General features: G+C 42.6%; 1 protein-coding gene across 5 annotated transcripts in view; it reads right to left on the bottom strand.

Annotated features, from left to right (window-relative positions):
- Positions 1-15,168, bottom strand: part of ZMIZ2 (zinc finger MIZ-type containing 2) — a 159,579-nt gene that overhangs the window by 21,456 nt on the left and 122,955 nt on the right. For all 5 annotated transcript variants that reach the window (XM_072979010.2, XM_072979012.2, XM_072979011.2 and 2 more), the window contains 5 exons: positions 14,112-14,217; positions 11,507-11,664; positions 11,027-11,094; positions 8,056-8,124; positions 4,225-4,472 (listed from right to left, as the gene is read on the bottom strand). In XM_072979010.2, coding sequence (XP_072835111.1) covers positions 4,225-4,472; positions 8,056-8,124; positions 11,027-11,094; positions 11,507-11,664; positions 14,112-14,217 — 649 coding nt within the window. The remainder of the gene's footprint in view (positions 1-4,224; positions 4,473-8,055; positions 8,125-11,026; positions 11,095-11,506; positions 11,665-14,111; positions 14,218-15,168) is intronic.

Raw genomic sequence — 15,168 nt, 5'->3', positions numbered from 1 at the left:
TGAGATGTGCTAGCCTATGGGAAAATGTGGTGGAGATGGCACCATTCCCAAAGTTCCATTGTGAGGTGTAGTAGGGGTAAAGAGTGTGCACCTCCCTGTTTGTTCACGTAATGCATTGCTGTGATGTTGTCTGTCACCAGTTGAAGCACTTTTCCCAGTTGAACACCTTTATTATGGCCAACATCTCCAGTTGATCTATATGAAGTTCCCTTTCTCTTTTTGTCCATAGGCCATGTATTTGGAGTTCTGGACATTGCACTCCCCATCCCGAAGGACTCTCATCTGTGGTCACCTGTATCTATAAGTGTATTGGCTTGAAAGGTCTGCCCGCCATCAGGTTCCGAATGGATGTCCACCAGGTAAGTTGGTGTGCCAATTCTGGGGTTACCAGTAGGCATTTCGATTTATGGTCTGTTAGTGCATTGATCAGGGATAGAAACCATGCCTGCAGTGGTCTCATTTTGAGCTTTGTGTGGATGACAACTGCAGTTGTAGCTGCCATGAGGCCTAGCAGATGTTGTGCTTTTTGAGCTGATACGGTTTTGTATGGCTGAAATGGGTGCACGGCTTTTTGTATCTTTATGATCCTTTGTAGAGGCAGAAATGCCCTTGCAGCTACGGAGTTCAGTTCCGCTCCAATGTAGTTGATCGTCTGTGATGGTTCTAGTTGGGATTTGTCGAGGTTTATTCTCAAGCTGTGTCTTTGTAAAGTGTCCATGGTGATTTTTGTGGCTTCGACAGTGTTGTGATGAGAGCCACTACAAGCCAGTTGTTGATGTAGGAGAAGACTGTAACCCTTCTGAGCCGAAGGTACGCCACAATAGGAGCCATACATTTTGTGAACATTCTGGGAACTGTTGATAGTCTGTTGATAGGGCACAGAATTGGTAGGTCGAGTTCTTGAATCGAAACCTGAGAAATTTTCGATGAGTAGGATGTATTGTTATGTGTAAGTAGGCGTCCTTCAAATCAATGGCCACGAACCAGTTTCCCTGGGATAGAAGAGGGATAATGGTATCAAGGGTTAGCATGCAGAATTTTCTGGGATGTATACAGACGATCTGGTGCGCAACTTATATTGTGTGGATTCAACAACGATTCAGTTAGGGATTGGATATTTGAGTAAGAAGTCGGCATCCATACCGTGCGTCTTGTAATGGTGTTCCACTCTGCAGGGAGTCTGCAGCATTGAGGGTGGCTTGTCCCATGATTCTTTGACAAGTTGAAGTAGTGCTGGCATGAGGCTCAAGCTAGGTGGAGGTGTCTTATCTTGTTCCAAGTCGTGGAACACTAGGTCCTTCTCCTGTTGAGATGATAGTTGTGTATCAAGCTGCAGGGTCTTAGCCATGCGCAGTATGAACTGGGCATACAATGTGTAATCCTCTGAAGGTGACAGGGGGTGGTTATCTAGTGTATCTGAGCGAGCGGCGGGATGCTGGATTGTGGAGACATCTGAGGATAAGCCGTCATTCTGGGAGGACATGGAGGACATTGAGGGTGAATGGTCCGGTCCTTCTATATGGGCCCTTGGTATGAGGTCGTCATCTGGCTGCATAGATATCGAAGGAGGTTCGACGTCGTGTCTATGAGGTCCGGAATAGACAGTTGTGTTGACCGTGGGCTGGCTCCTAGTGTGCTTAGATCGTTTTGCTGGTGCAGTGATCTTGAGATGGTTTGTCTTGAGAGAGAGGTAGATCCTCTCGGCGTCAAGGATGAGTTGTTGGAGGAGATCTTGTGGGAGAGTACCACGTCAGCGGGGGGTAACTGCATGCTCTGTAGTTGTCATGGTATCCACGGTGATGGTACTGATATGGATGGTACTGATCAAAGTAGTGGTGTCCATAATAAGGAGGACATTCAGCATGGCAGGAGTGTTCACCATGTCGATGAGGTTGGTATGGAGAGGTATGTTTATGCTTCTCTTTCTTGGAGAGTGTTCAGGAGACTCCGATTCAGACTCAACGCCAATATTTGCCTGCCCTGATGTTCGAGGGCTATAGTGGGCCACGGCCAGGCTGGAAGGTACATCAGCCTCAGATTGGCCTGAGCTCGGTGACATGCTAAGAATAACATGCAGTGCCTGATCTGAAGAGACTGTGTGTTCCTCTCTGTCTGAGAGTGTAGGCGCTTCTCTGGAAGACTCCTCCATAGGCAGCGGGGCTGGAGGGGGAACTATGACAGTCGATTTAGTAGTCTTCTTTTGTTTCTTAGCCTTATCCTAGTCTTTTTTTTGAGGGGGGAAGAGTCATCACACCGTGACTGGGTCTTAGAAGAGACGCTGACCGATTTAGAAGGTTTTTATGATTCTTTGGACTTGGTAGGTATCGACGTCGTGCTAGTCAGAGATTGGGTAGCTGGGCTAGATGTGGGTTTGGCAGCCTCTGGCCGTGGAGAGTTAGATGAAGGAGAGGTCTCCACTTCCATAGTAGGATTTAAAATCATTTCGTACAAAAAAAGATCTTAGGTGCTGAAGTTTGATTGCTGGTTTAAAAGGCTTTTGCACGCGGCACACAACTGAGTTTGGTGGGATTCTCCTAGGCAAAATAGACATTTGTCGTGTCCGTCGGTCAATGGGATCTTTCGGAGACAAACGGAGCACCTCTTAAATCCCCCATAAAACATAGGAGAAAGAGGAAAAAGTCCCGGAGTGGGGTGGGGGAAAAAGGCGGGAAGGTGAAAAGAATGATATCGTATAGGGAAAAAGGGTTCTAATCACTAAGGGAAATAACGAATATTGATTTAAAAAAGAAATAGCTAGAATAAAAATAAAAATTAGGTGGGAAAGGCTGTATTTACTTTCCTTATTGAAGCTCTCCTGTTCCTCATGTCCTAATCAAACGGCGGGAAAAAAGGAACTGAGGGGAAGGTTGAGGAGGCGGAGCTTGTGCCGTGGGGGGGGGGAATCTTAATTGTTACTCTTTTTTAAGCTCTAGAATCTTCCGAAACTTCCTATGCAGGTGCAGAAGGAACCCATTTGTGTGCATTCACAGAGGCCACTACAAGGAATGAGAAGATTGTTTCTGAGCTGCGAGCTATACAATGAGGGAGGAACTGGTTGGGTGAGGCTAAGCTCTGGGTGCTGCGAAGCATTAGGGTATGTAGTTTTCTGAGAGGCATCTTGTACAGAACGTAATGAACAGGGAAACTACAGCATCCCTAATGCTTGGCAGCCCTGCTGAGGTAGTTCCTCAACTGTCAAAACAGTCCAGTTGCTCAGGAACACATTTCCCCCCTCATTTATGCAGCAGCTATAAGTTACTGAAAACATCTGAGAGAGCTTTGTGTTTGGGCTAAAGTTGCCAGCATTCTGACTGGGGCAATTCTGGCAGACCTCTGAATACTGCAGTCCAAAAATGTGAAAATACTGTATATGTAAATGACATAACCACATCTTCTTCTGTTTTCCCTGCCTCCATTTTCATTCATCTTCCTTTGTTGCTTCCCTTCTGCTGGCTTCAAATTTGATATTTCTCTGGATAAGAACACATCCTTCTGTTTTCTCGAAAGCAGCGATCCCTGACCCCCCGGTCCGTGGGCCAGTGCTGATCCGTGGGCTTTGCAGGACCGGGCTGTGGAGACATATTACCCGCTCCCCCGCATGGTGGGTGTGGCGCGCTTGCATGCATGAATGGGTGAGCAAGTGCATTTGAAGGTGGACGTGCGCACGTGCGCTCCTCACCCGCGAATGCACCACACCCATCCACACATGCACATGCCACCCACGGACCCCGCTCCCCCAACCAGTCCACGGTTCTGAAAAGGTTGGGGATCACTGCTTTAACGTACTGTGCATCCTGCCACATACAGATACACAATTACAAACTTTGCCTTACAAGGATGAAAACACACACACACACACACCAGGAACAGTGCAATGAGCATGCATACATTTGGTTTTTTGGTCACAAATAGATGACATGGCTGTTGATCAATGGGTGGCAGTAAACTCCAAAAAGCAGATAAAATGCCCTCTGGAGCTGCAAAAGACACATGAGGTAGTCCAGTGTCCCCAAGGTGGGGACCTCCAGAGGTGATGGCCTGCCACTCTCAGCCAGCACACACCATAGCTGGGGTTTCGTTTCTCCTGAACTGGGAAATTCTCATTGATCCCTGAAACATGGTATTTATTTTATTGGTGGGGAGAGGACTGTTTCCCCAAAGGATCAAACCCTTCCCCTTGTTCCTTAGCCCAAGGGGGCTCACTTTGGCTAAAGGCGGACTCACTTGGAGTAGTATAGTCACTGCCACTGCTGCCAGCAGACGGAGGTTGCAGAGGCCCAAAAGGTGATGGGCCAGGCCCCAGGGCAGCAATCATCTCCATGACGTTAGGCATCACCATATGGGTGGGACTCATGGTGCGGCAACGCTTCAGCACTGGCCCATCCTGCTCTTCCTTGATGTGGATGTCAGGTTTGATGGGCACCGGCTTCCAGCTGCATGTTGGGTCAATGGTGATCTCTTCGTATTCGGAGCTAGGTGAGAAGATAAGGAGAGAGGAAGGTGAGAGGAGGAGGGGCTGGGAGTGGGAACAGCTCAGCAGCATATTTCGTGCTTTGCATACAAACGTTGACTCCTGAAGTAGGGATGTGAAAGACTTCTTCCTGAAGCCCTGGAGTGAGCAACTGTGGCCCTCCAGAGGTTAGATTGCAATTTCCCTCATCACTGATTATGCTGGCTACGTATTTTGGAACGTGAAGTCCAGAAACATCTGGAGGTGCCACAGCTGGCAACCCTTGAATAGAACTAGATGGGCCATTGGTCTGATTTACTGTAACAGAGCTTATGATGTTCCCACTCCAACAAGAAATGTATGGTCCTTGCAAAAATTCCCTGGACCACGAAGTGCATAGTTTTGTAGCCAATTTGAGCAGAGAAAGGAACAGCAATAGCTCATATTCTAAGGATAACTTACCATGAAGACTACATAGTCTCCTTAGTTTTAATGTATCATCCCTCCTCTGCAAAAGATCATCATCATAAAAGATTATGAGGAATGTAAAGGTTGTCAGCTGCTACTGAACTACAAATTTCTTAATATTTCAGTATAGAACTTGCTGGCTGCAGCCGATGGGAGTGGTTCCCTAACTCCGTCATAAGCTCTCACTACCTCTCTTTACAACAGCCTCCCCTACACAAATACTGTACTCTCCACATTCACTGGGCAACAACTTCCATCATCCTCACTCCATTAATCTGGAGGGCACCTTCTTGGAGGAAGGCTGCTTTGCAGAACTATGAACTCTGTGCACCAGACAAGATATCTGACAGAAGGCAAGGGATGACAAGGGAGGCTAAACACTTTTTAAATTCTTCTGTGTTGGGATAACCTCCAAATAATCTAGATCCCGAAAGTGAGGTCTTCTAAGGGTATTGTTATCAAGCTAAGTGTAAATTGAAGCCTCTTCTTTAGTATTCCTCTGAGAGACTGCATGGCCATTTTTGTATTTCTCTGAAGGTTTATCCTTGGCAGTGTTAAAGAACTGGAGGCTGGGGGGAGATAATGCAGTAAATTAAACACCAAGGCCAGAAAATCACTGCCTCGAGTGCCCAGCAGGTTTGTCCTCTTCTTCTTCTTGATAGTGAAAACATGGGAACATGAGGCCCTCACATGGCAGAAGAGACGTTTTGCACACTAGCTGGGTTTGTTCTAGGTTTTAGGTCAAGGAAGACCTGCCTACACCAAACAGAGTTTGACACTAAAAAGGCACCAGAAACTCTGCAGCTGGAAAAAAAACTAAATATATTGATCTAAGGAAAGGGTGGAAAAAGGAATAGAGGAACCCTGAAAACTTCTTGAAAAGTGCCTATTTTCTAAATCAAGGTTGGGCTAAGCACAGTCTATAGGCTGCAAGTGGCCTCCAATGCTTCTTTTGCAGGTCATGTCCCTGAATCCTGATTTTGGACTTCAGGTTAGCCAGCTGCATCTGCAGAAGCCTTAAGCAGGTGTCACTGGGACTATTTTAGGCTCAGGAGTTCTTTTTTCAGAACGATCAGAAGCAAGAATGACCTGAAATGGCCAGCTGCATTTGCTGGAGGCTTCTGGGGGGTATGACTGGAGATTTTGTGGGCCAAAGTCTATGAGGTAGAATGGTTGGTTCAGAATGAGGTAGCTGCTCAGTTGAGGTTTGGCTTCAGAGATTAACGATGTTGAATTATTGAGGATGAAGAAGATGTTGCTCTAGTTTGTAAGGAAATTCTTTCTAATACCCATTCTACAATAGGAACAATTTCCCATTCCTTATAAGAGCTTGGGATAGTCCTATTTCTTTGGACTTTGATTCCAAGAATCCCTCAGCCAGCATGGGCACTATTCTTGCTGGCTCAGGGATTCTGGGAATTCTAGTCCTAATCAACAATTTTTCAAAGCTTTCTTACTTCACTTCTCGAACACCTTACAAGCATTACTGTACTAACTAGTTAGCCAAATGCGTTTAATGTGTTCCAATGGGGAAAAATCGTCGTCGTTTTGGGAAGATCACCCATAGGGAAGCCATTTTGCAAAGCACCAATCAGCTGTTAAAATGGCTGTCCTGTGAATCATCGGTCCCGAAAACACCCGTTTTGCGAAGCGCTGATCTGTGTCAAAATCATTGTCTTGCGAGAAACGGTTTGCGAAGCAGGGACCCAAACATCATCCAGCAAAAATCGCCCACTGGAATCACTGTTTTGCGAATCGCTATAGCAATCGCAAAACCTCATCGTCATGTGGATTCGTCATTTTGCAAGGTCATTGTCTAGCGGGGCACCACTGTACTTGGATGAGTAGCGAAACGCTTCAGCTTAATAAGGAAGACGTCCAGTTGCCATGATTAAACTTCCAGATCTCCTTCTCCATAAACTATTCCACATGTTGGTACTTTTTTTCTTAACCAAGTATGTTTTCTATATTATTTTAAGAGCTTCTTGGTAATTTTCTAACCCCTAACAATGCCTTATCTTAGCCACCATCCCTCTCGTAGTCTGTTCTTTTTCTCTCTCCTTGAATTATAATTTCCTCAAACTTCATTATCTCTCAGCATTTACCATTATGCTTTCCCCTTTATTTCATCCAATTATCTAGCTGTATCACATTAATCCATGTTCTCTTCTCACCTTTTAACAATTCCCTTATTTTTTCTTTAGAATTCTTTAGAATTCTTTTAATTTGTAAGCCAGTAGATTTCCCAAGTAATACAAAATGTGCTTTTATATTATCTATAGCTCTATGTAGATCATCTATTGTTAGCAATGTAGTGCAGCAAATAAATTAATCTTAGACATATCTTTTTGGCCTATGCCCTGTATTAGCTCAACTTCCCTAATAGCATTCACCAAGAGTTCTACGTATAACCAAATCAATTAGAATTAGAGAAAGAGGACATCCTTGCCACTTACCCCAGCCTAGAGAAATTTGCCCAGTTTCTCCACCAATAATTAATAATGTGGCAAAATGTTCAGAATATACTTCTACTATGCCTCTAAACTGTATACTGAATCCAAGCTTTTCTACTAGCCTTTTTAGTGTTGGCTAAAATATCTAGTGCCATTATTCCTGCTTTATTTTTATTTTTGGCTATCAAATGCATTACACATTATATTATATATACTTCTTGTTACATTTGTCATTGGCCTTCGTTTTATAAATCCATTTTGATCAGTCTTTATATATTTGACAATAAAGCTATTAATCCTTTTAGCCAATACTGCTGAAATGTTTTAATAGAATAGCTCTATAAGTTTCCATATCCATAGGGTTTTTATTAGGTTTTAATATTAAAACAATCATTGAATATCTCCAGGAAGAAGGAATATTTTTCTCCTTCCATTATTATATTAAGTTTTGGTACTAAAATGTTTTTAAAACTTTTATAATATTCTACAAAATGGGTTCCATGGGGTCTCCTCACTCTTCTCATATCTCAGTATATTATACTTCATGGTTTTAACAGAGGAAAGGATAGTAGGCTACTGGGGTGGGGCAGATAACCTCTCTGCCCTCTGGTACTAACATCCACTCTACCCGAAATAGTTATTTTTTGCACATTAGTAAACAGAAAGGGAAATTACTCGACTTACTTTTGGATATAGATAAGAATCCCCAACATGTACTGATCCACTTCAAGTCCCTCCAATAAAGCTGTTTTACTGAAAAGAAAGCAAAGGGGGGGGGGAGAGAAATTAAACAGGCTCATTGAATACACATTGTTCCATGTTTCTGACAACATTCAACTTCATAGAATCATAGAATCATGAAGTTGGAAGGGGTTTATAACACCATTGAGTCTGACCCCTCGCTCCATACAGGAATACAAATTAAAGCAGATCTGCCAGGAGGTTTAAATTCCTCTTGAATGCCTTCAGTGTTGGAGTACTCACCATCTCTAGATGTAATTGGTTTCACTGATGTACTGCTTTAAGAGTTAGGACATTTTTCCTGATATTCAAGCAAAATCTGTATTCCTTTGAGTCCACTATTGCGTGCCCTGCACTCTGGGATGATTGAGAACTGTCAGCTCTCCCCTCAGTCTTCTTTTCTCAAGGCCCAGTTCTTTCAGTCAGTCTTTCCTCATAAGGCTTGGTTTCCAGTTTCCTGATCATTCCCATGCCCTCGTCTGAACTTGTTCCAATTGTCAGCATCCTCCCTGAAGTGTGATGTCCAGAGCTGGACACAATCTCAAGGTGAGGCCTAACCAGTGCTGAATAGAGGGAAACTAGCACCTTGGGGGCTTTGGAAAAAATACTTCTGTTACTGCAGCCTAAAATAGAATTAGCCTTTTTTGTAGCCACATCACACAGTTGGCTCATATTCAGCTTGTGATCTACAACGACTCAAAGATCCTTCTCACTCGTAGTACAGTATTGCTACGAGCCAGGTATCCCCCATCTTGTACAGTGGACCCTCTACTTAAGGAATTAATCCGTATTGGAACGGTGGTTGTAAGTCGAAAAGTCTGTAGGTCGAATCTCCATTGACGTACAATGCATTGAAAACTGATTAATCCCACAACTGGCAATTTTTATTCTATTTTTGTTCCATTTTGGTTTTTTTCTGGTCTGTAAGTCGATTTTCTGGCTGCAAGTCAAATCTAAATTTTGCAGCCAGAGAAGTCTGTAACTTGAAAAGTCTGTAAGTCGAGCCGTCTGTAAATCGAGGGTCCACTGTAACTGTGTGTTTGGTCTTTATTTTCTAGGCATGCTACCTTGCATTTATCCCTGTTAAATTTCATTCTGTTGTTTTCAGCCCAGTGCTCTAGCCTATCTAGATCATTTTGAATTTTGTTTATCTTCCAAGATATTAGCTATCCCACCCAATTTTCTGTCATCCACAAATGTAATTAGCATCCCCTGATACAGGTCATTAATAAACACCAAGAAGAGCACTGGGCCCAAGACTGATCCCTGGAGTACACCACTTGTTACCTCCTCCCAATTGGAGAAGGAGCCATTAATCATCACCCTCTGAGTACGATTTTGTAGCCCATTGTGTATCCACCTGACACTTGGTCTATCCAGCCCACATCTAGTTAGCTTGCTCATCAGGATTGTCATGAGGCACCTTGTCAAAAGCTTTGCTGTAGTCAGGATACACTACGTCCATAGCATTCCCTTTATCAAGGAAGTTATCCAATCAAAAAATGAGATCAGATTAGTCTGACAGGATTTGTTCTTGACAAATCTGTGTTGGCGTCTAGTTTTTACTGCACTGTTTTCTAGATGAGACAATTTAATAATTTGCTCCAGGATTTTCCCTGTGATTGACATCAGGCTGAATGGCCTGTAGTTCCCAGGTTCCTCCTTTTTGTGCTTTTTCAAAATAGGAATAATATTAGCCTTCCTCCAATCCTCTGGCACCTCACCCATTTCCCATGATTTCAAGAAAATAATGGGCAGCAGTTCTGAGAGTTATTCAGTCAATTCTTTCAGTACTCTTGGTTGCAGTTCATCCTGCTCTGGGGATCTCGAAGGTGGTAAGGTATTCCTTGACTATTTGTTTATCTATCTCCACCTGTAATCCTGTCCCTTCCACGGACTTCACATCTGTCTAGCAGGCCATAGTCTGTCCTTTGGGAAAAAGCTGAGCTAAAATATGAATTGTTTACTTCTGTCCTTTTTTGTCTTCTGTTATCATTTTTCCATCTCTATTGAGCAGCTGAGCTGCTTTTTCTTTTTCTTTTGCTATGCATGTGCCTGAATAAAGCTTTTTTGTTGCTTTTAGCAACCTTAGTTCATTCTTAGCTTTTGCTCTCCGAATGCCATCCCTACAATTCCTTGTTACTTTTCTGTACTCTTCTTTTGTGGCCTGGCCTTGTCTCTGCTTTCTTTATGTGTCCTTTTTTGTTTTCAGACCCTCTCTGACCTTTTTGGGAAGTCACACTGGCCTTTTTGGCACCCACATACTCTTCTTCTTGGTATTGTTTGTAGTTGTGCTTTTTGAATTTGCTTTTTTCCCTTTTCCTACCCTTCTTGTATTCCTTTTCTTGTCAGAACCTCCTGCCACGGGTCCTTACTTATTGGCTTTTTAAAAATCAGGCATATGTATGTGGCTACACTCTGCTTCGATTTCCTTTGAAATCAACAACTCAAGTAGAATAGGCTCACCTTCCCCCAGAGTTCCCATTACTGCCACTTCTTCTACCAAGTCCTCTCTATTGGTTAGAATCAAGTCAAGGATAGCTAGTCCTCTAGTTTATGTTGCCACTTCTTTGTAGAAGAAAATTATCAGCCACACAAGCCAGGAATTTCTTGGAATGGCCACACAAAGGAAGAATATCTGGAGGTACCAGCATTCTAGTTCTGTGGCCAGTGTAATTTTTTCTATTGCAAATAAAATGGCAGGTTTAGAGCAGGCCAACGACCCACAATGTGAGCACTCCACTAGCATCCTGTTGGCCACTAAGAAACAGTAGGACAGATTAGACAAACTATGGGTAGTGTGATTTGTTTTCTTAAATTCATGTGCTACTCCCTTGACTACATGCGCCATTCTTGCATTTAATAAACTCCACATCCTTCTGCAAAGACCAGGGCCCTAACCATGGATACTCACTTGCAAACAGGACATCTCCACGTCCCTCTTTCACAGTTCAACTGGAGGTAAGACTCCAGATCGAAGCACTGAGTAGAAAAACATGGAAAACACAGTTGAAGAGAGGAGGCATCCAAATTTGCAGCTTGCTTCCAAAGAGCTCAGTCACAGGTAGTGATCTAGATTAGCAACAACTATGAAAGAAAGTCACTAAATCATTAATAATTTAAGTAATGAAAATTGCCTGCTGATATAAGAATCTTCCCCAAGCTGCTGGACTGCAAGTCCCACCATATGTTTGCTCTGGGAGAATGGGAGTCATAATCCAATGACTCTGGAAGGCACCAGTTGGGGGAAGGCTGAGATATGGTGCAGTTCTACTTTTGGATAGGAGATAAGAGGCAGCAGAGAAGAGGAAACAAACAGCATGACTTAATGTTATATGACTGTCATTCCACCTCTGGAGAGACACAGGACATGAGGTTAAGGCCAGAAGCTCACCTGTATGTGCCGACAGTCATGACCCCTTGCTGGAAGCTGGATTCTCCTAAAAGTGATGGGACACTTCAGGGACACTTTGATGGCTGTCTGCTCTACCCCATCTTCCCCGTTTGGACCTGGAGTCCCAGGGATCGTGCCACTGCTGAAGTTTCGCTTGACTAGGAAGTGAGAAGGGAAATGACAGTGTTGCAAACAGCAAGTTTGTTTGTTAGCAGGCAGAGAGAAACTAAAGACTAATGGATTTCTCACTTTCTAGATCACAAGGCCTCCTCTGAACGGTAGTATTTCTCAGTTCTTCCGTCCCCATCACACTACCCATGTAGTATGGATCTCTTGCATTCCTTTCTAGTGCTCAGATCATTGCTTCCTGGGTTCTAACCCAACTTGTGAAAATGTTCTCATTAACTGATGTCACTACTCCATTTGTGTCATACATTTCTACATAACAGAAATGGCAGGCAAATAAGCAGGGACAGGAGAAGTATACGAGCCTGACATGGTGCAGCCTACCCTCTTAATGCTAGACTACAGTTTTCAGCAGTGATTTCTAACTTTGGGTCCCAGAATTTTTTAGATTACCATTTCCAGATTCTCCAGCCAGATTGGCACAGTTTGGAAACCACTGGTTGAAACCAAGCTTGGGGAACTGGTAGCCATCCAGATATCACTGAACTCCAATGCCAGGCTCAGTGGACAAACAGCTTGCCTTAATATAAGATGACTTTCTGTGCTCTTAGTGAGCTGCTGCCAGTCAAGGCTGATAACAAGAGTCTAAATGTTTTGGCTTGGCCAGTCTGAGTGGCTGTGTTTTTCTTCTCTCAACATACTTCTCCTTTAAACACACAGCCACAGGCAAATAAGAGATCCGTCTACTCCTAAAGGAACAAATCCCCAAAATTGTTCAGTTCCACACATAAATTCCACTACCATCAAACTGGAAAACCAAAAGTAGGGCTTTTTCATGGTTGGCACCCTCCAAATACAATTTGCACCTCAAAGAACACTTTGCTTTTGTTATTTTACATTTGCTTGCATGTTAAACCTAGTTCTTTTTTTGGGGGGGTATTTATAGTTGTTGTCACTGTTGCCATCACTATTAACTGTTTTTATTGTTTGTTGTGGGGCTCCTTTTTTGGAAAAATAACAAGAACAAGGAGGAAAAGGGAAAGGGCAAAATGAAAAAGGCAGAGTAGTGGGGACAAAAGAACAAACACATGTATGAAAAAAAATTAAAAGTAACTAATGTAAACTCACACTTGTATCACAAACTGCTGAAGGCAGTTACAAAGTTATCTGTACCTTGCTGAATTGTATTTAAGTAACATGCCTATCTTGGCCAGTGAAACAAACTGAAACCAGCTCTTAGTTGGTTTTTGTTTTATTGTTTTTAAATTTGCAAAACCGACCAGAGTAGACCTTTGGTCTAGATGGGCAGGATAGAAATCCAATAAATAAATAAATAAGTTCTTATAAGCTTGTTCTTTCATTTTGAAATGTTGATTATTTGGTTCCATGTTATTTTAATAGATGCCAACTTGAGGTCCTGATTTGGGTTTCAAGAGAGGTTAAGAATTAAAAAGTAAAAATAAAACACAACCATTTTAATAAAATGTAGATATGTAGTGTAAGAGTATAGATTCTGTGGAGGCCCTGCAAAATTGGTATAATGCCAGCCATGCCACCTGAATGACAGATAAGAAAGCCAGTATAGTTGAGTGGCCAGAAAATTGGACTGGAGTCCTTGGTTCAAATCTCCACTGAGACATAAAGTTCATTGGGCAATCTTGGGTCAGTCATATTAACCTACTCTACAGGTTAGTTGTGAGGATAAGTTAAGAGCTCTCTACATTGCCTTTGATTTCACAGCAAGAAAAGTGCAGCAGAAATGTAACAAACAAGCAGCACTCAGTCACAGCAGCAGGACACTGGTACAGTCATTTTTCTAACAAAGACACTCTGATGGTATGGTTGAAGTAGGAGAGAAGTATGGGCAAGATATGAAAAGCAGACAGGAAAAGAACATATACTAGGGTATGTTTAGAGACTCCAGGGGTAAATCCAAGGGCTCATTTTGAGGCCTGATCACCACTGAAAATTCAAAATAATTGCAGACATTGAATCAAGATATACCTTAACAACCACTTCTGGTTAAGTAGGGGGCAGGGGAGTTGTCTGATGGTGTGAATCACTAGGAACACATAAAGTCTGCAGACTGTAGTTTGCCTATCTCAACATGTTCAATATATTCACCACACTTTCTGTTGATGGTATTTTACATTAATCCATGGGACAAAATGGTGGCACTATATTCTGGGATGTTGAGGATATGCTTTACATTTACATCTAATTTTTTAATTTGCTAGTTATGGGTCCCTCCCAAATTTTCCCAACAGGGTTCAACAGGTACTGAAAAAAGCAGATATTCTGTTCTCATAACAGTAGCAGAATATTTCTGTTCTTAGCATTTTGTGATTGCTCTGTCCACTTCTAACTATGGCCCTGTTATCTCTGGAAGAATCACAAAGAAGAATCCTGGCTCTCTGGAGCCCATCACAATGCGCACAGGCAGGCAGGCAGGCAGGCAAGGAGATGAGCACATACTCACTTTTGGTGATGCAATGTTCGGCCGGCAGCAGACGCTTTTTTATCAAACCCTGCAAAACGGACCGCACAGAAGGCCTATGAACCAGCTGCAGAACAAAGAGGTGAGACTGGAAAGAAGAAAAGAAAGAGGTGATCTGAACCGAGAAAGAGTCCATGACACACAGACATCATGCAAACAAGACGAACATTCTGCAACTCTCTTTATTCCAAGCCATCATGGAGATACAGGTTGTTAGATTGGAGAAAGCTCGAGAGGCAAGACTCTCCCTTCTTTTCCCATAGTACTACAAACTGTGGCCATCCTATGAAACGGACAGGTAGGCAATTCAGAATGAACTAAGGGAAGTACATGACAGGAGAAGAAAGTAAATCTGAGAAGCTGGGTTTTCTGTTGCTAAAAGGCAGGAGAGCTAGTGTTCTGAACAGCACCTCACCTGCTGCTCTCTCATGGAAACCAGGTAAAAAACATACTATAGAAAATAAGAAGTTATATCAGAGCTTTAAAACTTACTTTTCAAAAGCAACTCATCATTTAATCTCCTCAGAATTAACTCATTGCCACTAAGCTTACACAGGTTAATTTAATTCATTACTTTTTAATGCTATTTTGGCAAAAATTTCAATGGAGAACTATGAAGATGTCATACATTTTTTAAAAAGCACTAAATGCCCCCCCAAGCATTTTTGCCCCCAAAACATAACATGAAAAAAGTAATGCATTCATTTTGTTTCATGAAACCAGTAACAATATTTTCAGTTTAAAATCCTGTTGTTTCGTGTAGTAAGTTGCACTGATGAAAATCATGGGGATTTGTTAAGTCAACTCATCCATAAGTTCCATTGACTCAAATATCATCATTTCCTTTCTTAAGTCACCACTACACTATTACAAAATTACCATCTTCCTTATGTTTTCATTACTGTTAAAGGAACAAGTTACACACAACACTGTTTTCTAAAACATATTTGTCCAGGCCCTAGGCTATATGAAAAATTTAGATCGAAAGCAAGTCATTAGACTTATGGTTGTTGTAGGTTTTTCAGGCTGTTTGGCCGTG

Source organism: Pogona vitticeps, chromosome 8 (assembly GCF_051106095.1).
Source record: "Pogona vitticeps strain Pit_001003342236 chromosome 8, PviZW2.1, whole genome shotgun sequence".
Classification (NCBI taxonomy): Eukaryota; Metazoa; Chordata; class Lepidosauria; order Squamata; family Agamidae; genus Pogona; species Pogona vitticeps.
Note: the sequence above shows the minus strand (reverse complement) of the source record. Positions and strands in the feature narration are given on the sequence as shown.